Here is a 25,986-nt window from a genome sequence, read left to right as displayed (position 1 = left end):
CCACCAGTAAATTCGGGAATTATATTATGTACGATGATTTAACCCCTTCAGTACATGTCTACTACAAAACTTAAAACAGGATAAGCATGCAGTACTTGTCTTAGGTGTCTCCTTTACAGACACATTGGGCGTTGTTCTGCCAGTGGTAACAGTGCTGTTAGTTTATTTTAAGTAAACATTGATATACCATACACAGTCCATGGTAATGTTTATGTCAAATCGAGTATGAACGATAAATGTAAATTTTATTGCGAGCATGTGGCATTCCCCATCTGGCAACGCAGACTACGGTGGCCGTGTGGCTAAAAATAATGCGTGAATGAGCTCGACGACGAGAAGGACGAGGTGACGCAAGTACCAACGCGGTTTCTCCTCACTAGCGCATAAACCATTGTTTTTTTTGTGGGTGTCTTAATGGGTGGAAAGAAAAAGAAATCTTCGGCGGGGGTTGCTGCTCCTCCCACGGCCTACGGGGGAGCTGCGGCAGCGGGCCGAGCTGGTGCTACTCCAGCCGGGAACAGCACGACAGATGAGGCGAAGAGGCAGGAGACGAACGGCAAGCTGAGCAAAGCAGCCAAAGACACCAAGTCTAAAGGTGATATGAAACATCTACCCGGCAATATATCATGGTTTTATCCTTAAATATGTATTTAGTGTTTGCCTAATTCATCAAAACAACGATAGTCATCGGTCACAACATTAGGCACACCTGAAAAACCTGATAGTGATACCTACTTACTAGTTACAGTAGTACCACCAAGTATATTTGATATTGTGGTGGTATTTTTGCAGTGACAGCGTCTAAATATTAGAAACCGCCCTGCAGTCCTAACTCTAATATACATCCATCCATTCATTTTCTACCGCTTGTTCCTTCGGGGTCGCGGGGGGTGTTGGAGCCTATACATTTACATAAAATATTATAATGTACATAAATAGCTCTATACTCTCGGCAGCATCCTTGAGGGTGCATGGGAGTTTGCCCAACCAGTCTACATGTGCTTTGTGGACTTGGAGAAGGCATTCGACCGTATATCCCGGGAAGTCCTGTGGGGAGTGCTCAGAGAGTGTGGAGTATCGGACTGAATGATTGTGGCGGTCCGCTCCCTGTATGATCAGTGTCAGAGCTTGGTCCGAATTGCCGGTCGTAAGTCGGACCCGTTTCCAGTGAGGGTTGGACTCCGCCAATGCTGCCCTTAGTCAACGTTTTTGTTCATAACTTTTATGGACGGAATTTCTAGGCGCAGTCAGGGCGTTGAGGGTATCTAGTTTGGTGGCTGCAGGATTAGGTCTCTGCTTTTTGCAGATGATGTTGTCCTGATGGATTCATCGGGCCAGGATCTTCAGCCCTCACTGGATCGGTTCGCAGCCGAGTGTGAAGCGACTGGGATGAGAATCAGCACCTCCAAGTCCGAGTTCATGGTCCAAAAAAGGGTGGAGTGCCAACTTCGGGTTGGGGAGGAGATCTTGGCCCAAGGGGAGGAGTTTGAGTACCTCGGAGTCTTGTTGACGAGTGAGGAATGAGTGGATTGTGAGATCAACAGGCGGATCGGTGCGGCGTCTTCAGTAATGCGGACGCTTTATCGATCTGTTTTGGTGAAGAAGGAGCTAAGCCAGAAGGCAAAGCTCCAATTTACCGGTCGATCTACCTTCCCATCCTCATCTATGGTCATGAGCTTTGGGTTATGACCGAAAGGACAAGATCACGGGTACAAGCGGCTGAAATGAGTTTCCTCCGCTGGGTGGCAGGGCTCTCTCTTAGAGATAGGGTGAGAAGCTCTGCCATCCGGGAGGAGCTCAAAGTAAAGCTGCTGCTGAGAGGAGCCAGATGAGGTGGTTCGGGCATCTGGTCAGGATGCCACTCGAACGCCTCCCTAGGGAGGTGTTTCGGGCACATCCGACTGGCAGGAGGCCACGGGGGAGACCCAGGACACGTTGGACGTTGGGAAGACTATGTCTCCCGGCTGGCCTGAGAACACCTCGGGAACCCCTGGGAGGAGTTGAACGAAGTAGCTGGGGAGAGGGAAGTCTGGGCTTCCCTGCTTAGGTTGCTGCCCCCGCGACCCGACCTCTAATAAGCGTCAGAAGATGGATGGATGGAAAAATAGCTGGGTAGTACTTCCTTCTTGCAGCTCCAAAGACCTACAGTCTTGCCAACACAGCCCAGGTGGACACAGGCGGCATCTCGGATAAATCAATCCTGAAAGTGAGTTATTAAATTAGACGGGCACCTACGTGCTCTTATTGATTAACACATGGCGACTGAGTTTTTTGTTTGTTTGTTTTTTCAGGTTTCCATCCAAGCTGACTTGGAGAAGAAGATCATCAAGCTGATCAATGACTTCCGGCAGGAGAACGGGGACAAAGGGCCTGTCTCAGGCAGACTCACCAACAAGAAGCTTTTGGTGAGGTTCAATTCATTATGTTCAGAGTCACTGTAGAAAATGACATACGTTAAATTAATTTTCCAGTATCAAACTGTTGCCATCATGAAGCCTTTACTAAATGCACAGTAATTAAGTGTAAAATGAAGTTAATAACATGAACACTATAATAGTTAATAACATCAAAACTACAATTTTTAATAACATCAAAACTATAATAGGTAATAACATCAAAGCTATAATAGTTGGACAAAAACAATTTGTAGCACAAATGCCCGGGGCACGTTTGAGGAGATTTTGACAAGGTAGGTGGGCTGGTTATGAATAATAAAATGTTAATAACATAAAAACTCTAACGTTAGACAAAACACATTTTCAGCACAAACCAAAAGGGACAAATTTAGGCAGGTTTTGACACGGTGGGGGGGCTGGATAATGTCACTGGAACTGTAACGACACAAAGAAAATGTTTTACGCCACAAATGTAGCACAAACTAATGGCAGTGTTATTTAAATATTTGCAATGATTAGGGTGGCCGACTTCACACAGGTTTGTATTGCACACAACAACGGAACGTTAGCTTAGCTTGGTAAACTGCATTGCTAACATTTTAACTGCAGCATCATGCTTGGTTAGCCTATTCGCTGAACAAACGTACAGCATCTCTAGCTGACTGGCAGAGACCCAGGCTTTATTTTCAGATGTGTAGCGAAGCATGCTTTGCTTTCTGCAGGATCTGTACACGGCTCTGCAGAAGTTCAACTTCAAGAGGGAGCACATAGAGGAGGCCATGAAGAGCAGCGTGCTCTACGGCGGCGATCTCCACTCAGCTCTCGATTGGCTCTGCCTTAACCTTACTGACGGTAAAGACAAACACCCCTTGCCTTTGCAAACTTCAGTGCCTTCAGTGTTTCGTTTGTTTCAGATGAGCTGCCTGAAGGTTTCACCCAGCAGATGCAAGAGGAGAACCAGAGGAGTCGGCCCATGTTCCAGCCTGCGGCCCAGCAGCAGAACCCGGCAGCCCCAATTCAGGCGACCCCCAAAGCGCTGTCCAGAGACACCACCAAGGTTTGAGTGTGAATGTTAAGACAGTCGTGTTCTGTCACACGTCCAAACGTGCAGTATGGGTTTTGTTTTCCAGGACGCAGTCCAGGATGATGATGCACGCATGAAGGATTGGATCTTAAGGTACGCTGAGCAGAGCAGTGAGGAAGAGGAGGAGGAGGAGGATGATAGAGGGAAGATGTTGCGACACAATCCCGAACTGGATGAAAAATTTGATCCGGTAAGCACACTTAAGAGTTGTCCTAATGAACTGTTATTCTCATTGTTGTAATTAGAGAGTGAAGAAAAGAAAAGAAAAGGAAAAGTGCAAATAATTAAAACTTGTTTGTATTAAAATGATAGTATTTTCTATTATTTTATTTCTTACTATACATGTTGGTATCTTAATATTTTGACTTTATACTCGTAAAATCTTAAAATTATTTTTATAATAACAGGAATTTTCTGTCATTAAATAACTATTTTATTCTGTTAATATGAATTTTTCTTTAAAATTTCTTGTAAAAATTCCTTGTTCTTATTTTGTAATATTACGACTGCTTTATTCTCGTTTAGTCAATTTATTTTACCATGATTAACATTACCTTCTTGTCAATAAATTACTACTTTATACTGGTCATATTCATGTTTAATTTTATTATAATATTACGAATGTATTCCTTTAAAAAAAAAAAATATAATAAATGATAAATGGGTTATACTTGTATAGCGCTTTTCTACCTTCAAGGTACTCAAAGCGCTTTGACAGTATTTCCACATTCACCCATTCACACACACATTCACACACTGATGGCGGGAGCTGCCATGCAAGGCGCTAACCAGCAGCTATCAGGAGCAAGGGTGAAGTGTCTTGCCCAAGGACACAACGGACGTGACTTGGATGGTAGAAGGTGGGGATTGAACCCCAGTAACCAGCTACCTTCCGATTGCTGGCACGGCCACTCTACCAACTTTGCCACATTTTTTTTTTCCACCTGTAATTGCCATTACTTTTTTGTCATAAATTAATACTTTAAATTGCTGCAATTCTTTTTTTCTTGTAATATTTTTTTTTTTGCCCAGTAATTAACATTACATTTTTGTAATTAAAGTTCTACAAATCCTGGTAAAATTGACCAGAATAAGAGCAGAGCAGCTTTATTTATGTTTAACACACAAGGAATTTGACCTGAATTTGTTCATTGTAAGAAATTAAAAAAAAGAACTACGAGAGAGTGTAGTACCGTGGCAGCCATACATGTTTTTTTCTTATAATATTACGACTTTATTCTTTTAAAGGGTTTTCTTTTTTCCCCTTTTATTAATGTAACTTTTTTGTCATTAAACTACTACCTTACTTTGGTGAAGTACAAAAAAATAATTATAGAAATGTTTTTACAACTTTATTTTCGTAAATCTTTTTTGTTGTCATTGTAAATCATTTGACGTTTTTGCCATTAAACTACTTCTTAAACGTTTTAATTTTTGTAAAATTACGACTTTTTTCCTGTAACAATCTTTTTTTTTTGCGGCGTAAATAACATCATATTTTTTGTCATTAAATTACTACTTTATTCCTATAATATTATGACTTAATTTTGCGACTTTACAACTTCCGTCTTGTAGTATTGCAACTTTATTGCCGTAAGATTATTTTATACTATTTTAGTAAAATGTCAACATTTTTAATATTATGATCTTTGTAAAATATGTCTGTATTTTTTTTTATCACAATTTTTTTCCTCAAAATAATATTTTTTAAAACAATATTATTGTAATATTCTGACTGTATTCTCATCGTGTTCCGAAAGCCATAATTACCTTTTTTAATAACTTTACATATTGTAGAACTGATTTCAAGTGAGTATAACTATAAAATAAGAATCTTGTTTTGCAGAATGACAGGTATTTGATCCTGACAGCTCAATTGTACGACGCTAAAGAAATGGCGATGGCCGCCAAGACCAAAGGAGACAAGACTGGTCAACGGACAGCACAAGATAGAATACGCGTCATACAACAAGGTTGTCGTGATTTTGCTGCTTTTTAAAGAAAGATGTTTCAAAGTATATTAATGTGTTTTCTATCAACAGAAATGAAGCAACTAGAGTCACACCCTGTGTTCAATCCAGCCATAAAAGCAGTGGATTCACCCCAAAAAGAGAAGAAGACGATCGCTGTCAACACGGACAAAGAAGAACTGGGCTTCAGTTTGTTTGAGAAGCCTGAAAAAGAACCCCCAACAGAAAAGAAAGGTTCATTTTGGGGGGGAAAAGACACATTCTGGAGACTTTCTCTTAGTCTGACCTTTAGACTCCACTTCTCCTTCTAGTCGCCAAGAAGAACGAGCCAAAGGACATTCGTAATTTTGACTACACGGCGCGCAGTTGGACCGGCAAGTCCCCCAAACAGTTTCTCATCGACTGGGTGCGAAAAAACCTCCCCAAAAGCCCCCCGCCGGCTTTCCACAAGGTGGCTGCAGGCAGATACTGGCGCTGCAAGTGAGTGCTGCTTTTCATCTCTTCACACAAACATTTGCATGATGGTCACGCATATCTTTTTTTTGTTTTCAATTTAGGGTGCGTGTTCAGAGGCTGGAGGATGTCCTGGAAGTCTGTCCCACCATTCTGACAGAAGACAGCATGCAGGCTCAGCATTTGGGAGCCACGTTGGCGCTGTACACCCTGGTGAAAGGACAGGTAGTACATAAAGTACCAATGATTGTCACACACACACACTAGGTGTGCTGAAATGTGTCCTCTGCATTTGACCCATCCCCTTGTTCACCCCCTGGGAGGTGAGGGGAGCAGTGGGCAGCAGCAGTGCCGTGCCCGGGAATCATTTTTGGTGATTTAACCCCTAATTCCAAACCTTGATGCTGAGTGCCAAGCAGGGGGGTAATGGGTCCCATTTTTATAGTCTTTGGTATGACTCGGCCGGGGTTTGAACTCACAACCTACCGATCTCAGGGCGGACACTCTAACCACTAGGCCACTGAGTAGGTACATACAGGCAACCAGCAGATGGCGCTTAGCTCCAGCAAGTCTGGGTGTAATTTCCTGTTTTCTTCCAATCATTTTCCCAATCCCTATGATGATAAATGAGTGAAAATCCCTAATTGACTGTGTATTTAGATAGTCCCAAAATGTATGTCATAGTTGCTTTGTGTATGACAGGTCAAACCAAGTTGAATCTGGTTCAGATCCATATTGAATTGATGAAACCGTATGTTGTTAGCTTGTATAACATTTCTTTTCATGAATAATTGCTTTCTTTAATGTTGTAAATATTTTTTTAAAAAATTGGTTTTCATAATAATAATATTACATGTTATTTAGAAGTGATTTTATCAAAACTTTAAAACACTTTACAATCAGCAAAAAAGTAGAATTAATAGAATATAAAAAAAAAGTTTATCAGAATCATCGAATAAGTGAGTAAGTATGGAATATGAAAAAAAATGCTCTGCTGGGTCTGTCTAATTTTGTTCTTTTCATTAATTTATACAATTTTATTGAGAATTGAATCCAATGTTTTACTTTGAATCATCCATCCATCCATTTTCTACCGCTTATTCCCTTCGGGGTCGCGGGGGGCGCTGGAGCCTATCTCAGCTACAATCGGGCGGAAGGCGGGGTACACCCTGGACAAGTTGCCACCTCATCGCAGTACTTTGAATCAGTTTTGACTAAATATTTATTTAGTATTATGACATTGTATTTGTCGAAGTATATATTGTTTTACCCACTACAATTACAAAATGTAGTTAATGTGAGGTAAAGCTACTTTTATCAACGTAACTTATGTTTGTATTATAATTTAAGGTACAATAATTGTATTATATTTCACTATTATTTTTAAGAATACCAATTGTAAAAAAAAAACTTTATATTTCACTATATTTTTTTAGAATACTTTAAAATAGCAATTTTCTGAAAAGGAAAAAAATAAGAAAAAATTCCAATTGTTTTCTATTTCAAAGTTTAGCTTAGATGGAATTTTTATAAGATTGTAGCCATTTTTTCCCAGATACTATCTTACCAAATTATTCATTTTGCAAAGTTCAGCTGGTAATTAATGTGAGGTAAAGTTCGGCTACTTTTCGTAAAGTATGGTATGTTTTCTTTGTAATTTAATTTCAAACAATTTTATTATTTCACAATATGTTTTTTAGAATTCATATTAATTATTTGAACACCAATTTTCTTGAAAAAAATAATATATCATTAATTGTCTATTTCAAAGTTTAGCTATGATTTTAATAAGATTTAACCATGTGCAGCTGGGATAGGCCCCAGCAATCCCCGCGACCCCGTAAGGGACAAGCGGTAGAAAATGGATGGATGGATGAACCATTTTTTTCCAAATACTGTCTTACCAAATTAATCATATTACAACGTTTAGCTGGTAGTTAAAGTGAGGTAAAGTTTGGCTACTTTTATTACATTAAGGTATGTTTTTATTATTATTTCAAAATATAATATTTTTTCTGAATATAATTTTTTGAACACTTTAGAATACCAATTTAAAAAATAATAATAATATTTTAATATTTCCCTATATATATATTAAATACTTTAGAGCACCAATTAAAAAATATTATTTGATATTTCCTTTTTTTTTCATATTCGTGAATACCAATTTAAAAATAATTATATTATATTTTAGAATAATTCTTTTTAGAATACTTTAAAATAACAGTTTAAAAAAATATATGTTTTAATATTTCATGATAGATTTTTTTAGAATACTTGAGAATACCATCCATCCATCTATTTTCTACTGCTTGTCCCTCTCAGTAGTTCTACAGTATGTAAAGGTATTACATTTTCTTAAAACAAAAAAATATAAATAACACAATTTTTTTTCTATTTCAAAGTTAATTATAAATTATAATTATAAATTAATTGAACACAATTTTAGCAATTTTTTCCAGATATTTACTCAATGATTCCCATTACGAAATTTAACTTGTAGTTAAAGAAGAACTGCACTTTTTGGGGAATTTTTAATCATTAACAATCTCTATGTAAGACAAGAACACGTTTTCTAATTTTTATGCATTCTTAATTGTCGAATACGGCCATTATGAGGTGGTTAACAATGCAGCTGATGGAAGTACATTGTTCCGTCCACACAGCCCTCTACATAATAAATAAAAATAATACAAATAAATAAATAATACTCCATTTACATGTTGTGGCCTGAATATTAACCAAGTATTAGCATTATCGTTATTATAAGTGCTTACTCCAACAAACTTATTTTTTAAATTGGCATATGCTGCTATATTGACATACTGAGCCGGTTAGCTGCTGCATCGCCTGAGTTGGTAAAAGTTAATGCTAGATTAAAAAACATGCCTCTCACCAGGATAGTGGAAGGTTGTGGCCATAAACCAAGAAGTTGGTCAACTTTGACATTCAACTCAAACCCGGAGATGGCGAGAAAGACACAAAAAGACGCTTGTTTGCGGCATTTTTTTAACCCTCTGTGAGAATTATGATTATTCTTCATCTAAAGGGGAAGATATGAACATCTTAATAGTCGGCATCCCAGTAAGAGCAGATCGTGTACAGTGTGTGATTATTTTATTACGTCTGAAGTTTGTATATCTTGTTCAGCTCTTAGCAATACTGCTGCATGATGCTTGTTTTTGTTGTTGAAGGGAAAAATAAACGATGTTATGTCTCTGAGATTAATATACCGCCCTTTGCTTAAAACGAGCAAAATACATACAAATTACATGTTATTATGAATGTGCCTGTTACTACTTTGCATATATACTTCCAGCATGTATATGAAACAATGATGGAAGCTTTTGATGTAAGAATGCATACAAAAAAGACAAACATAACATATGTGTTCTTGTCTTACATTGTGAATGAGAGGCAACATTTAAAACAAAAATTGCAGTTCCCCTTTAAACAGAGGTCAATGTTTGCTGCTAATTTAACATTCTAATGCCAGCATGAAATAATCTAATCCCTCTGTCATCCTCAGTCAGTGCACCAGCTCCTGCCACCAACCTACCGGGACGTGTGGCTGGAGTGGAGGGATGGCGAGCAGCAGCAGCAGGAAGAGAGCCGCACCGCCGCCAACAAGCCCCGGGACCAGTTCATCGCCCGACTCCTGACCCGCCTCAAGCAGCAGCAGAACTGTGAGCAGAGCTCTAATGGATCTGATGGCCACGTCGTGCTCGCCGGAGGTGGGGATGAAGAACCAGAGGAGTCCTGGGAGAACCTGGCTGGTCTTGACATGGCTGAAAAAGGAGGAGGGGGAGATGTGGAGAGTAGAGGAGTCGGGAAGAAAAACAAAGAAGCACTGCAGACGGCCAGAGAGCTCCTCATGAAGATGAGGAAGTCCCCACTGGCACAGAAACTACAGGTAAGACTAATTTATACTGAAAAAGAGCATCCACTTTCTTTTAAATAGGCTAATACAGTTATGTGTTTTTTTTAAAGGCAGATCGAGAGCAGCTACCCGTCTTCCAGCACCGCCACCGCGTCATGGAGGCCCTGCAGCGCCACCGCGTGGTGGTGGTGGCCGGCGAGACAGGCAGCGGGAAGAGCACGCAGATCCCGCAGTTTCTCCTGGAAGAGATGCTGCTCGGAGAGGAGCCCTGCAACATTGTGGTGACGCAGCCCCGGCGAATATCCGCCATGAGTTTGGCCTGCAGAGTCAGCCAGGAGCTGGGATGCGAGGACGGACCGGCGTCCAAGGTAAAATTCCTATATTCTGGACTAAAAAAAAAATCAACATCAACGTCCTTGCTTTCACATTTTCATAACATTTGTTCCAGAAAATAATGAGTGTTTTTCTTCTTGTTAGTTGTCGCTGTGCGGCTACCAGATCAGGATGGAGAACCAGTCGGGGGAATGGACTCGCTTGTTGTACTGCACCACCGGAGTTCTTCTACGGAAGCTCCAGCACGACAAACACCTCAATTCCTTGACCCACATCATTGTAGATGAGGTACTTTCTAAACTGACCACCTTTCCGGACCTCCTCCCATTTCATCCATCCCCAACATCTCCGCCTTAATCAGGTGCATGAGCGCAGCGTCCAGTCCGACTTCCTGCTGACCATCCTGAAAGACGTCGTTTTGAGGAGATCTGACCTGCGTCTTATCCTGATGAGCGCCACGGTGGACTGCAACAAGTTCTCCGGCTACTTCAACCACTGCCCCGTCGTCAGCATTCCGGGGCGAACCTTCCCAGTGGAGGTAAGTGCAAAAAAAAAAAACTTAGCTAAGTGCAGGATACTCAAACTTGTTGGGCTTCCAGGTGTTCCACTTAGAGGACATAGTGGAGGAGACGGGATACATCCTGGAGAAGGACTCGGAATACTGCCAGAGAATCTTGGAAGAGGAAGAGGAAGTAAGCATCGTCGTCACCCAAAAAGGTGGAAAGACATCACAGCACCAGGTAACGTTCATGGTCAGTAACTCCTCTTCTTGTTTATTACAAGCATTCATCTCCTGGGTTGTGCTTTTTAGGAAGTGATCATAAGGGACTCTTCTTCTGGATGGGACCTGGGTCCTGACCTGGACCACTTCAGCAGCAGGACTCGCCAGGTGCTGCAGTACATGAACCCCAACAAGATCAACATGGACCTGCTGGTGGAGCTCATCAACTACCTCGGTATGCTTATTTAAGGCCATAAAATGTGTGGAGGAGAATCGAATATGAAAGCTTTACCTAACATTCTGCCTGTTTATTAATGATCGTAAGAAGTCCTCTTCTAAATCTCCAATGTTATTGATCACCATTATCTTTAAATTAGCATCATGACTCCTCTGTTTGCTAACTTGCTAACAACCTTTTAAACCTTTTTTCCGCCCCGGCTGCGTGTCTCCTGGTCACTTGCGTGCGTGCAATGGGAAAAAAGATCTAAATCGCTTGAGTAGAAGTCTTTTGGCGCTACCTAATGGTTGACCTGACTTTTTTTCTAGGGGAAAAATGCTGTCTTATATCTGAGTCAATAAGGTACTTTGCAGTATTGTGGCTTACTTTGATGTCCACTGTAGTAGACATTTGGCCACATCCACTGTGGTGGACTTTTGTGCACAACCATTAAGGTGGACATTTGTTGATGTCCGCTGGGGTGGCGTTTGGCCAAGTCCACTGGGGTGGACATTTGTTGATGTCCATTAAAGTGAATATTTGGCCACGTCAACGGTGGTGGACATTTGTTGATGACCTCTGTAGTGGACATTGTTGCCACATCCACTGTGGTAGACATTTGTTGATGTACACTGGGGAGGCGTTTCGTCAAGTCCACTGGGGTGGACATTTGTTGATGTCCATTAAAGTGAACATTTAGCCACGTCCAACACAGTGGATATTGGCCATGCCCACTGGGAGGACATTTGTTGATGTCAATTGGGGTGGACATTTGGCCAAGTCCACTTGGCTGAACATTTGTTGATGACCTCTGTAGTGGACGTTTGGCCACATCCACCGTGGTGGATATTTGACCACGTCCATTTTGTCCACTCCAATGACGTGGCCTGTTGGGTATCGTCAAATCTATTTGTGGCAATCCTAATTTATTTCTCAATTGCATATTTAGATATTTTCTATTTTAATGTCCTATTACACAATGCATGGGTCTTAATGATGAAACTCATATGGGCCACATTTTTTTTGTTTAACAATGTGTTCTGTTGTGTATTTATGTACAATATTATCTTATTTAGCTACTTTGGAAAACATTAACCATAGTTCTCAGTCTGATGCAAGTAAGCATTATTATCTTTGCAAAGGCAGAATGTGGAATATTTTGTTTTGTGCTAGATAAATCTCCACAATTTGCACAACTGGATGGCGCTGTTCTGGTGTTCCTGCCTGGTCTGGCTCACATCCAGCAGAGCTACGACCTGCTGTCATCAGACAAGAGGTTCAAGGACAAAAACAGGTGAAGGCAGCACACAAATGCAGCAAACTAATATCCAAAACGCAACATATGCATCACTTGTAACTCTGTACTTAAAGGTACAAAATAGTCGCTCTCCACTCGACGCTGTCATCCAAGGAGCAGGCAGCGGCCTTTACGGTGCCCCCATCTGGCGTCAGGAAGGTACTTCCCCTGGCAAATAGAAACACAAACATTATCAACTTTTAAGTACCAGCAGAGTGGAAAAACAAGTTGACTTTATATGCTTAGTTGTGTTTAAGTTTATCTATTAAACCATATTCAAGTGTATTTACAATCCGCAAAGTATGTAAAAATACCATCTAAACATCACAAAATGCCGCAAATTCAGTCGGCCATTTTGAATATTTCACTCCGAACGTCTTCGGTAATTACCGTAAAGTGTCGTCACTGTAGTAACACTTCTGCACTCTAACCATAGTATCAGAATATTCATACTGGAAATATGCAAAATTTAGAGAGAAATGCACAATTCACAATCCTTATACTGTATAAGACATGAACACATGTGTTTTTCTTTTTTTATTCATTCTAAGTCTTTAATAAATAAATACATAAAAAGTCTGCTAACAATGTAGTCAATAGGGGCTCTCTATTTTGCCCACAAAACCCGCCAACAATACTCTTTATACATATCGTGACCTGAATATTAACCAAATATTAGCAATGTTGTTATTAGAAGGGCTAACGCAGACGGACTATTTTTTTAGCGGTGCAATGATATAGACAGAAGTAGCCCTCTGCTGTACTTTGATGTCCTGCTGCTCCCGCATCGTCTTGGCTTGTCAAAGTTATTTTAGATTGTAAATCATGTCTCTCATCTGGATATTAGGAGGATTTAGTCATAAATCTAGAAGTTGTTCATCTGTGACATTCAGTGTATACCCAGAGATGGAGACAAACACACAACCGAAGACGGTGTCTGCAGGGAGACTTTTCCACGTTAACCCTTCATATGCATCACAATTAATCCTTCATATAAACGGGAATATACGGACATCCTATCAGTCGTCATCGAAGTAAGAGCAGACAGTGTACAGTAAGCTATCGTTTTATGAAGTTTGTCGTTTGTATTTCTTGTTTAGCACTTAGCAATACTGCTACATGATGCTTAGTGTTTCACTAAAGCTGGATCTGTTTAGCAGAGCTTCTAAAACTTGTAGCTCATACTCCTTATATGTAGGATCAACAATATAAGGTTCTGGATCATCATATTTCCCAAAGTAATCGTTGTTGGCTCTCACAAAGTCTGCATGATTTGCATTGTTGTTGGAGAAGAAGGGATCTGCGGTTCCTACATCTACATCACGCGATCACGTGACTGCCGCCCTCATTATCGCTCAAAAAGGCTTGGGAATTTCTGTGAGATTGATACTATTTTGATCATATCTATTTATTTGCAAACTTTGTCAGTCTTTCGGTGTAATAAATCCCTAAATATATATATATACCCGGTATATATATATATATATATATATATATATATATATATACAGTATATATATATATATATATATATATATATATACAGTATATATATATATATATATATATATATATACAGTATATATATATATATATATATATATATATATATATATATATATATATATATATATATATATATATATATATATATATATATATATATATATATATATATATATATATACAGTATATATATATATATATATATATATATATATATATATATATATATATATATACACAGTGGGGCAAAAAAGTATTTAGTCAGCCACCCATTGACAATCAATGGGTGGCTGACTAAATACTTTTTTGCCCCACTGTATATATATATATATACAGTATATATATATATATATACTGTATATATATATATATACAGTATATATATATATATATATATATATATATATATATATATATATATATGATAATAGCTTCAAAATAGAGGCAACTTGTTTTTCCACTCTACTGGTACTTGAAAGGACAATTTCTATTAATTAATCAATTTTTTTTCTTCTTCTGTCTTTTAGATCGTGTTGTCGACTAACATTGCTGAGACGGGCGTGACAATTCCTGATGTCGTTTTTGTCATTGACACAGGAAAAACTAAGGAAAACAAGTAAGAGACGTGCGCATGCACTGTTATTAATACAGTACAGTGGAATCTCAATTTATGGACTTAATTGGTACTTGAACAGAGTTCGTAAATTAAAGTTTTTATAGGGATGCACAGTTAAACTCACCATAAGAAACAATGTAAACATGAATAATGGGTTCCAGCCTCAACAAAAGTCCATATTTTAAATTGTTTACACTTTAAACACAATATAAAGTGTTATACAGTATTTTATATCAAACAAACATAGCAAGGAGGTGACGAATCAACTGTATCTTTATTAACAACCCAAAACAACAAGCTGAACAGTCTTGTATGCCGTGCTCTGCCAACACGCGCACACACACAGAAGCCACTAGGGTGCCCTCAAAAATTATCAAAATCACAAAACTCCTTAACTTTAACAACAACATTTCTATAATAAACATTTAAAAAAGTTAAATCCACCCACAAGGAGCAGAGGAAAAGGGAGTAGATAGGGAGAACGAAAGACGGGGGTCGTGGTCTATAACAGTGTCTTTTGCTCCCTGTGAATTAAGTCTGTTATAGCATCGTATTTCAGGAAAGTCTGTTCACCTCACAATTAAAACGTTCTGTAGTACGGAGCCTGCCTGTCAATACTGCCTCCTACTTGCGAGCGCCATTAATGTACAGTACTCCTCGCAAATAGTCTTAACTCCACAGGTATTCCCTCCATTTTCCAAGACTGTTTGTTGGCCTTTGGGATTTAAATTGAGTTAGCAGAATGGATAAAACTTGTCAAAAGGGGAAAAATCACACAAAAGGCACACATACTGAAGCACTGAGACGTGACTAGTATGTCTCCTGTGCAGAAAGTGAGGAGAGAGCTCCGCCTCCGGTACAATGACACGCCTTGCGGTTTTGTCTGGCAGGCATGACTAATGAAGCATTCGTACACACAGACCTGGTTCACACACGGATTCATACTTGCTCCATCTGATGGTTTGTTAATCGAAAAGTTTGCAAATAGAGGGATTTGTGAATTTAGGTTCCACTGTGCTTGAATATGAAGGATGCAGTACTTGGTTGCGACCTGCTGAGGCGCAGTTGATTCAGTCTGAATAAAAGAGACAAACACTGACATGTTTGAAACAGGATTTCAAAACATTCAGAGAGAGCATTCTAAGCTGCCCATTCCTACAAATAGAAATTCCAATAACGATTGTATTGTGGTTTTGTATTTATTATTATTTATTATGTGGCGTTCAGGTACCATGAAAGCAGCCAGATGAGCTCCCTGGTGGAAACCTTTGTGTCCAAAGCCAGCGCCCTCCAGAGGCAGGGAAGAGCAGGACGGGTCCGCAACGGCTTCTGCTTCAGACTCTACCCAAAATACAGGTCAATAAATACGACATACAATTACATTCAGGTAACATTTGTTAGAATATTTTCTACTGGTCACAGCTTGACCCTGGGACAGATTGTTTGTGTTTGCATCTATGAATATGTTTTTTGTTCAGGTTTGATGCATTCATGGACTACTCCATTCCGGAAATACTACGGGTCCCTCTGGAGGAGCTGTGTCTTCATATTATGGTGATATTCTCGAAAGGAACAAAGTTCACATGTCACTAAAAAAGAAACAGGAAGTAATCACCCAGCAAGATTATATCTGCTGCGCCCACAAACAAAAAACATTATAGTAATATATGCACACATTAGAAATAATAGTGTCTTAGTTTTTTATGAATTTGTAGAAAAAATATTCTTGCAACCAATTACAGAAAAACAGTCTTCAAAATTCGTGGCTTCATTACATCCCATTTTTTGTATTTTTCGAAAGTATATTACATGTATTTTTAGCCTGACTTGAGCATTTTCAAGCATAAAAATGGATAAATGAACAAGAAATATCAGTACTGCAGTATTTCCACAAAAGGAGACCAAAACAATCAGTCTTGCCTTTTTATGAGTGTAAAGGTGACTTTGTTGGTGTTATTTTATGTCTACAGGGCTCTCAAAATGTTAAAAACATATTTAGAAAGGTTTTATGCTCTTTACTATAAGCATGTTTGATTTACAATTCCTACTTGGTGGAAATTTTAGGGTTTAATGTAATGATAATGAAAATACTGCTGTTTAATTATTGGAGTATATACACCTTTTAATAATCATTTGCTTTTAAAAATTGGTCTTGAAATGTACTGAAGAAATTCATTTTGTCTTCAAATAGAAACACAAACTTTCAATTTGTTGTAATATTAAATGGATCCTCTGTTCTTACCCATCGGTGTAATGAGTTGGTCCGTTCCTGGGTCAAACTTTCATCATCATGAAACTTCTGGCAGCTTTAGTAGCATGTTTACATTTTTAACAGTCCGACAAGTGAAAAAATAAGTTCACCACTGTTTAGTACAATATAATTAACAAATTAAAATAAAACTGCGTTTATTGTTATCGCTAAAATTAATAAACATTGTGATAGTTAGTTAATAGTATTGCTAATATTTTATTAAGCCGACACTTTTCTGTGTTGTAACACATAACACTTCCTGTTCTATGGTTATCATCACACTTTTTCCTCCTAAACACTTTTTTTCTGGCAAATATTTAAAAAAAATAGTTTCGCCTTCATGTTTTGTTTCATTTTAAGGCAAAACATGTTGGTAAACTTCAGGTGTTTTTGGTTGAGATGTTGCTCACTTGTGTCTCGTGCTTAGAAATGCGAGTACGGCTCCCCGGAGGACTTCCTGAGTCGTGCACTGGACGCCCCTCAGCCTCAGTCAGTCAGCAACGCCGTCAACCTGCTGAGGAAGATTGGCGCCTGCCAGCCCACCAGTCACGTCCTCACCCCTCTGGGACAGCATCTGGCCAACCTGCCCGTCAACGTCAAGATCGGCAAGATGCTCATCTACGGCGCCATCTTCGGCTGCCTGGAGCCAATCGTATGTCGTCTTTGGTTTGATATGACTGTGTTTGGCGGGCGATGTGTGACCGATGTGTTGCAGGCGACCATCGCGGCTGCCATCGCCGAGAAGTCTCCCTTCTCCACGCCCATGAACAGGAAAGAGGAAGCCAACTTGGCCAAAGCGGCGCTAGCGTTAGCCAACTCTGATCATATGACCATGTACAATGCATATTTAGGGTATGGAGCTCTTTGCACCAAACAAAACCTTTGATTATTATCATCATGATTAACATGATTTTGTTTATTTTTTTTAGGTGGAAGAACTCCCAGAAGGAAGGACTTAAAGCAGAAATGTCCTTCTGCCGAAAACACTTCCTCAATCGCGCAGCTCTCACTACCATAGAGGCAAGACACACACCGCGGCATATATACACTTCATTAGGGACACCAATATAGTTAATGCATATTAATATTTAATTTAAATGTAAAATAAAGTTATAAAGTGAATATAAGAAATATATACTTTCATGAAACATACATTTTAATGTATTTATTTCATATTGAATTTTAATGACCAAAGACTATAAAATAAATGTGTATTATGTACAAAATTAAATCAATCAATCAATCAATCAATGTTTATTTATATAGCCCTAAATCACAAGTGTCTCAAAGGGCTGTACAAGCCACAACGACATCCTCGGTACAGAGCCCACATACGGGCAAGGAAAACTCACCCCAGTGGGACGTCAATGTGAATGACTATGAGAAACCTTGGAGAGGACCGCATATGTGGGTAACCCCCCCCCCCCCCCCTCTAGGGGAGACCGAAAGCAATGGATGTCGAGTGGGTCTGACATAATATTGTGAAAGTCCAACACATCAGCAAGAGTCCAGTCCATAGTGGGGCCAGCAGGAACCATCCCGAGTGGAGACGAGTCAGCAGCGTAGAGATGTCCCCATCTGATGAACAGGCTAGCGGTCCACCCCGGGTTTGGAGCAGAGTAGAAAAATCCCGTTGTCATCCATCCATTTTCTGATGTTATTATAATGGTTCTATTTTAACTTAATAACTGTATAAATACATGTAACTGATTCTTAGTAATAATTAGGGATTTTTTTTTAAAGTGATTTAGGGCTATATAAATAAACATTGACTGACTGACTAAAGTTATTTATTTTTTATGAAACAAATATTAAACAGATATTTAAATATATATTTTGTTATGTATTTAATTTTTATAATGCATGTGTATAGTGCGGATATGAAGTATACATTAAATAATTTATTTTCTGAGTATTTTTTGTTGTTTAATTAATTGGTTTACCTTTCACTGCTTTGAATCAAATGTAATTATTTCACAATGACAAATTAATCTATATATAATAAATAATTGTGTATTTATTTCCTATTCTTTTATTAAATGTTATAAAATACATTTGAAAAATAGTTTAATTATCATTTAAATGCATGTATAATTGACTTAGTAATTGTCATGTAATTGTTTGAAGAGATAACTATTCTAGTCAGCATGTATTTATATGTATTTTAATTTAATTTTAATTAGGGACGGCGTGGCGAAGTTGGTAGAGTGGCTGTGCCAGCAATCGGAGTGTTGCTGGTTACTGGGGTTCAATTCCCACCTTCTACCTTCCTAGTCACGTCCGTTGTGTCCTTGGGCAAGACACTTCACCCTTTGCCTCTGATGGCTGCTGGTAGCGCCTTGCATGGCAGCTCCCGCCATCAGTGTGTGAATGTGTGTGTGAATGGGTGAATGTGGAAATAGTGTCAAAGCGCTTTGAGTACCCTGAAGGTAGAAAAGCGCTATACAAGTACAACCCATTTATTTATTATTTATAATTTATCAATATGTTTACTATTAATATTTATTTTAATTTATATTTAATTTGGGGTTCTCGATCAGATATTAATATCGGTCCAATATCAGCAAAAGAAAAACAAATATCGGATTATATCGGCTTGCAAAACAATAAAATGATGTACTATGATTCATGCTGATATCGTATCAGATTATTATAGGTAATGGCAAATATTCTAAGGTCCAATATCGATATTGTATCAGAAGTAGAAAAAGTTATATCGGAACACAGCTATATTTTAACAACTTTCTTGATGAATATGTATTCACTGCTTATTTTGTTCTGACATTTGTTTTGAAAATTCATTTTAATCTTCTCATAATTACAACAAAAATATAACATATTTTGAATTGAAATAACACCAATTTAAAATACTTTTTTTTTGTGCTATTGTACGTAATGAAGTGTCCAGTGAGCAGGTCTGCTCTCTTGTGTTCACGCAGGACGTGAAGCACGACCTGATGAGGATGATGGAGCAAGCGGGCTTCTGCTCATTCCGCGGGCCCGTCTCCTCGCGCGCCGTGCCCCCCGCCGCCTCCAAGCAGATGCTTTCCGTGCTGGGTTCTGTTCTGACCGCCGGCCTGTACGACAGCGTGGCGCGGATCCTCTGCACTGCCTCCGTGGACGTTTTGGAGCGGGTGGCTTGTTCGGCGGAGACCCCGCAGGGCAAGGCCCAGGTCCATCCTTCGTCCGTCAACCGCAACCTGCAGACGCACGGATGGCTGCTCTACCAGGAGAAGGTTTGAGCATGTTCTTCACCGCATTTATTGTACTTATATCATTAAGTTTTCCAAGTAAATCAAATAAAGGTCAAGTTCTCATGAAGTAATCAAAGTAAATCATGTTAAAGGTGAAGTACACCAAGATCTACCTACGAGACACCACTTTGATATCTCCGTTCCCAATGCTGCTGTTTGGAGGCGACATTGATGTTCAGCACCGAGAGCGACTTATTACGCTGGACGGATGGATGCATTTCCAGGTAACAGGCATGAGGGAGTGCTGTAGGTTAATAAAAACTGCCCCTTTTTTAGAGTTTTGCCCATCTTCACGATCCTTATGTAAGATAAGAACACACTTTCTCTTTTCTGTCCATTCTAAATATTAAAAAAACGCTAGTACAAGGCAACTAACAACGCAGGTATTTTGATGTCATCCACTCCGCTTATAAAGCGCTTTTAAAAAAAACACCAACATTTTTCAATTTACACACCGTGACCTGCATATTAACCAAGCTATAGTGACATTACTATTGTAAGAACTAACACCTAGGAACTACTTTTCTTGCACACATCACCTTCCTGAGACTGCGCCTACGACCACTAGCGAGTAGCCAGCTACTAGCTAGCTCGAGCTGCTAATAAATATTGGCTACGTTACAACCTACCATAAAATAAAGAAAAAGAAGCTTGAGCAGCTTCTGCATTGCTTTTGAGTTTAGAAGGGTTAATGCTACATTATAAATCATGCATCTCACACGTACACGAGAAGTTTGTGGCACCAAGCCGAGAAGTTGATCAACTTTGAAAATCCACACGCTACCAACTTGATTCTGTATGGTTCTCAGCTTGTCTCTAAACTAATGGAACACAGCATAAAACCATTGCTAGGGAGCGTTTTTTATTTGAGAAGTGAGGGTCATTCTGAATTTAGCAGCTGAAGGAGAGCCCAATGTGCTGAAAGATACAACCATTCCATCAGTCGCCATCCCAGTGAAAGCGGGCATTGTAAGTCACGCTTATATTATGTACTTATTTGAAGCGTTTAGCTATAGTGCTACATGATAACCCTCCAAGGCTCTCACAAAGTCTGTTATAAGTGGTAGCATAAACAGAAAGTGATCTCCATGTTGCATAAAAATGCTACCTACTTTATGCGCTCTGTGATATAAATGCACCCAGGGAAGAAGTCACAGTAAAGCTTGAAATGAGCAAAATACTGTTAATATTACATGTTATCATTAAATGTGCCTGTTACTACATTACATACATACTTACAACATGTTTATAAAACTGTATTTGGATGGATTTTAGAGGGCTTTATAGGAGGACTAGATCTCAGCCTCAATTACCTGCATTGTTAGCCATCTCTCACTAGCAGTTTTTCAATATTTAGAATGCATAAAAAAGGAACAAAGTGCGTTATTGTCTAACAAAGGGTTGTTCATGATGGGCAAAACTACAAAAAACAAGTGTCGTTCTCCTTTAAGGGTTAGCGCATTTTTGAGTAAGACTAACTTATTTCTGCATTTGCTTGTACAATTTATGTCGGCAGTTTGACCCTGGAACAGATTTGAATTATTAAGACAAAATCAGAACACATTGTAAATGGGATTAAGGTTTACATTGTGGTTGTGTTGAGACTGCATGTTTTATGGCTCTAATGGAACCTTTAAAGATACTTTTCACATAGACTGCTACGATATGCTGTTATGTATTAGTCAACATTCAGCTCAAATGTTTTTATATCGTTCATTGTATTAGAACTCCAAGAATAAAGAAATGTGCGTCTCTTTTGTTATAGGTTAGCTTTTTTTATGTACAAAAACTTCAGAAATGTTGGTGTAAGAAGATTAAAACTAGCATTGATTATACTGACAATAATACATCCCTTTGCTGCTGTTAGCCACTAGAGGGCGTATTTGCATGTTACACGGGGACTCCTGTGATGTGCTGTAATGTCAGCTGTCATTTCTGAGGGAATCCTTTATTTACGACCACATTTGGTTTCAAGGCCCCTGTGCGGATCGGCGTGATCTTCAAACACCTGAGGAAGCTGCTAGACTCTTTGCTGGAGAAGAAGCTTGAAAACCCTCGCATGAGTTTAGAAGGTAGTACCCAATAATAATATGACATAACATTGCCTCTCTTCTCGCTCCCATGCATGACTCAACCCAGTATTTCCCTCTATTTCTCTTTGCCCTATCAAGGTGAGAGGACCATCCAACTGATTTTAAACTTGATCCAATCAGAGCAATCTTGCTAACTCCCAGACCACATCTGCAGACTAATGGAACACATGAGGAACTGTTGGTATTAAAAACTTTCAATCATGTTGAATAGGATTGGTCAGCATCTCCGGGCCGGCCTGAAGAGGATGTAGGTCCACTCTTCTTTACATATACTCTCTAATCCTAGAGCATTTTGAGGCTGTGGCTCGGCAACTCAACATTTGAGCCCTATTTGTCAATTGCCAAACGTGCCCTGAATAAAGCATTTTTTATTTAAACAAGATTCATTGAAATCACCATATGTACAAACTTTTTGGGACACCGTTCTATTAAAATGAAAGGAAATGTGTCTAATTTCACAGCTGTTGTACCGAATGATTGCCACGGCCCCTTTAGTTCATCCCAAAGGTCTTGGAGGACCTTTTTCCACACTAAACTCTTCCAAGCATACCATATTGGATCAGGAGAAAGTGGTATTGCCCAATGCAGCGCAGCCCATTTCTTCAAAAGTGAACAACACTGTAGCCTTCGTCTTGCACGTCTGCTGCTACAATACAAAGCACACGTTTATCTGATAGCATAAGTCAAGATAAAGTACAAGGGGGGGAAAAAAAACATCTTTCTGTTACCTTGATGGGTTGATGGGTGCGCCCTGCAAATATTCATGCATTACATGCACACAGAAATGAAGGGACATGTTCCAAAATTAAATCCTGTGTATTAACCAACAAACAGCTAATAACTGTTCAGGGGTGTCAGCCACATCGCAGTTGTGACTGCCCTCAGAGTAATGTAACAGTGAATAATAAATGAATATTTATGTATAAGGATTCGCCTCATGATATTATTATACAATTGCCTATGCATTTGATTATTATATTTGTTTACGTGCACTGTAAAGCAAAAATCTGTAGATATTACAGTAAAAAAATTTCTAGCTCAGTTGCCAGAATTTTATCGTAAAAATATGGTGGTTTTACAGCATGTTAGTGTATGTAGAAAAAACGGTACCACAGGGTTTTAATGGTAAAGTTCTGGCAACAGAGCTGACTGTTTTTTTTTACCGTAAAATCTATGGTGGTTTTTACGGTGTATTACTGTAAATGAAAAAACGGTACCACATTTTTTTAAGGTACAATTCTGGTGATTGTGCTGCCATTTTTAACACAAATTCTAAGGTTGTTGTTTTACGGTGTATTATTGTAAATGGAAAAACTACTAGTTTTTTTTTACGGTAAAGTTCTAGCTTCTGAGCGGCTAGTTTTTTACCAAAATATATATTGCCATTTTTACAGTGTACTTTCATTGATAACTTGCTTTTTAATCATAAATTCAAACAGATGTTTCAGTAAATATTTTTATTTTCACAAAAAAAAAAGGTTTGAAATATGTGCTAATAGAATATTTTTTTAATTATAGATAATATTAACGTTTAAAAGATATGCAATTTCATGCAATACATGCATTTTTTCCCTTCAGAATAGAAAGAACATATACATTTAGTAAGTAAAGATAAAAAGCTGTGTTGACTGAATATTTTCCAGGCTTGGCCATATAAAATGATGTGGTGGGCCAGATTTGGCACCCGGGCCTTGAGTTTGACACCTGTGCAATAGTTGGTAGGCGAAGGCTCCGCCCCCTCACTTACCTGATGAGAGGTGGAGGTAACTGAGGTGGAACTCTCTGACCACTGTAGAAGTTCTCATACAAGACTGGAGCTGTTATACAGGAAGAAAATACACTTACCATATGCTGTGTATTATATTCCATTGTACTATGACATATAAATAATATATTTTAATTAAATGCTAATGGAATTTATTACATTTTAATAACTACCCGGTAATATTAGTTAGTACTACTACTATACTATTTATATTAAATGAAGCAGTATTTATGACTTCTTAATTAAGTATTGTATGACAAACATTAAACTGTCATACATTATGATTATATATTGTATATATGTTTACATAAAACGTTTTGTTTCAAGTTAATATTATAGAGTAAATTATTGAAATTTTTAAAATATTGTATATTTCCATACAAATATTAGAATTTCAATGTTTAATATATTTTATAAAAAAATATATATATTTATTGGCGCCTCCCAAAACACTCAGTCACCTTACAGGCATGAAGCATAATCACAATTAAGAGTTAACAATACAATCAGGCATTAATAATAACATAAAACAGTCAAATTAAAAACGAGAAAAAAATTATATAGTCAACATAAGCAAGTAAATTATTTAATCTAGTATACTGTATATTCATATTCAAAATATATAGTTAAAATAAAAATTAAATATGTGTACAGTATGTGCATGCATGCTCGTGTGTTATATATATATGTATGTATATATATATATATATATATATATATATATATATATATATATATATATGCACACACACACAACACATACAATCTGTTTTATTGTAACTGTCATATAATATCTTTGTAGAGAAGGACAGGATAGGATACACTTCTATTTATCCCACAATGGGGAAATTACGCTGTGGCAGTGCAGGTTTTTAAGATAAGTAATAAATACTACATATTGTGCACTAATATGTATAGACAAAAAATCAAATGAAACAAAAAACTCTAACATCTGTATTGCACACCAAGAAAAAAGATCACAGTAATCACATAAGTTGCGTTGTAAAGTCTTATTGCTTTGGATAGAAAGGACCTGCGGAGCGCTCCTTCTTGCACTAAAAATGATGTGTGTATACACATACATATATATACATACATATACAGTACATACATACATATATACACTTACATACATATATGTGTATGTATAAATGTATATATACATACAGTACATATTTATGTACAGTATATATATTTATACATATGTATAAATATATGTATATATTTACATATATGTATATATACGTGTATGTATTTACATATATATGTATGTATATATATATGTATATATACATATATATATATATGTGTATATATGTTTATACAATATATATACACATATATAGATACCTATATATACATATACAGGCATATGCATATGTATAGATACCTATATATAAACAAATATATACATATACATATATATATATATATATATATATGTATATATATATATATATATATATATATATATATATATATATATATATATATATATATATATATATATATATATATATATATATATATATATATATATATATATATATATATACAGCATTATCTCGATGAGCTTCAAGAGGTAGTCACCTGAAATGGTTTTCACTTCACAGGTGTGCTTGAAACTCATCGAGAGAATCCTAAGAGTGTGCAAAGCAGTAATCAGAGCAAAGGGTGGCTATTTTGAAGAAACTAGAATATAAAACATGTTTTCAGTTATTTCACCTTTTTTTGTTAAGCACATAAGTCCATGTGTTCATTCATAGTTTTGATGCCTTCAGTGACAATCTACAATGTAAATAGTCATGAAAATAAAGAAAACGCATAGAATGAGAAGGTGTGTCCAAACTTTTGGCGTGTACTGCACGTTAAAATTGTTTACCATATGAACCGCCACACACATATATATATATATATATATATATATATATATATATATATATATATATATATATATATATATATATATATATCAGTGACGTGCAGTCACTGGAGGCAGGTGAGGCGGGGCCTCACGTGCCATCATGGAAAGAAAAAAAATGTAAAAAGAAAAAAAATGTATTAAATTGTTATATGTATCCAGTGACTATACTATAAAGTTATTTTCCATTTAACTTCACCAGTTTTAGATTATTTTTATTCATATCGCT

General features: G+C 37.7%; 2 protein-coding genes across 4 annotated transcripts in view; one reads left to right on the top strand and one right to left on the bottom strand.

Annotated features, from left to right (window-relative positions):
- Nucleotides 1-4: 4 nt before the first annotated feature.
- On the top strand, nucleotides 5-22,943 carry dhx29 (DEAH (Asp-Glu-Ala-His) box polypeptide 29). The gene is made up of 28 exons (XM_062031233.1): nucleotides 5-595; nucleotides 2,133-2,206; nucleotides 2,292-2,405; nucleotides 3,119-3,248; nucleotides 3,311-3,453; nucleotides 3,527-3,670; nucleotides 5,327-5,453; nucleotides 5,523-5,684; nucleotides 5,762-5,930; nucleotides 6,008-6,128; nucleotides 9,433-9,816; nucleotides 9,894-10,151; nucleotides 10,261-10,404; nucleotides 10,478-10,654; nucleotides 10,716-10,856; nucleotides 10,928-11,072; nucleotides 12,228-12,348; nucleotides 12,426-12,510; nucleotides 14,385-14,473; nucleotides 15,701-15,829; nucleotides 15,952-16,027; nucleotides 17,152-17,376; nucleotides 17,440-17,576; nucleotides 17,654-17,744; nucleotides 19,664-19,960; nucleotides 20,071-20,202; nucleotides 21,954-22,050; nucleotides 22,150-22,943. Exons 1-28 carry the CDS (start codon nucleotides 415-417, stop codon nucleotides 22,203-22,205), a joined length of 4,149 nt encoding a protein of 1,382 aa, XP_061887217.1. The 5' UTR covers nucleotides 5-414; the 3' UTR covers nucleotides 22,206-22,943.
- The window catches only part of pstpip2 (proline-serine-threonine phosphatase interacting protein 2), a 22,826-nt gene continuing 16,341 nt past the window's right edge, over nucleotides 19,502-25,986 (bottom strand). For 2 of the 3 annotated variants that reach the window (XM_062031244.1, XM_062031245.1), the window contains exons 12-13: nucleotides 23,819-23,888; nucleotides 19,502-22,822 (exon numbers count right to left, since the gene is read on the bottom strand). In XM_062031244.1, the coding sequence (XP_061887228.1) occupies nucleotides 22,738-22,822; nucleotides 23,819-23,888 (155 nt within the window). In that variant the 3' untranslated portion in view covers nucleotides 19,502-22,737. The remainder of the gene's footprint in view (nucleotides 22,823-23,818; nucleotides 23,889-25,986) is intronic. The other variant, XM_062031246.1, reaches the window with a different exon arrangement.

This window comes from Entelurus aequoreus, linkage group LG21 (assembly GCF_033978785.1).
Source record: "Entelurus aequoreus isolate RoL-2023_Sb linkage group LG21, RoL_Eaeq_v1.1, whole genome shotgun sequence".
NCBI classification, from domain to species: Eukaryota; Metazoa; Chordata; class Actinopteri; order Syngnathiformes; family Syngnathidae; genus Entelurus; species Entelurus aequoreus.
This window is presented reverse-complemented; position numbering and strand designations above follow the sequence as displayed.

Coding starts and splice junctions, on each gene's coding strand:
- dhx29 (XM_062031233.1), top strand. CDS start 415: ATGGGTGGAAAGAAAAAGAAATCTTCGGCGGGGGTTGCTGCTCCTCCC. Junction 3,454..3,526: donor TGTCCAGAGACACCACCAAG/GTTTGAGTGTGA, acceptor TTTGTTTTCCAG/GACGCAGTCCAGGATGATGA. Junction 12,511..14,384: donor CCCCATCTGGCGTCAGGAAG/GTACTTCCCCTG, acceptor TCTGTCTTTTAG/ATCGTGTTGTCGACTAACAT.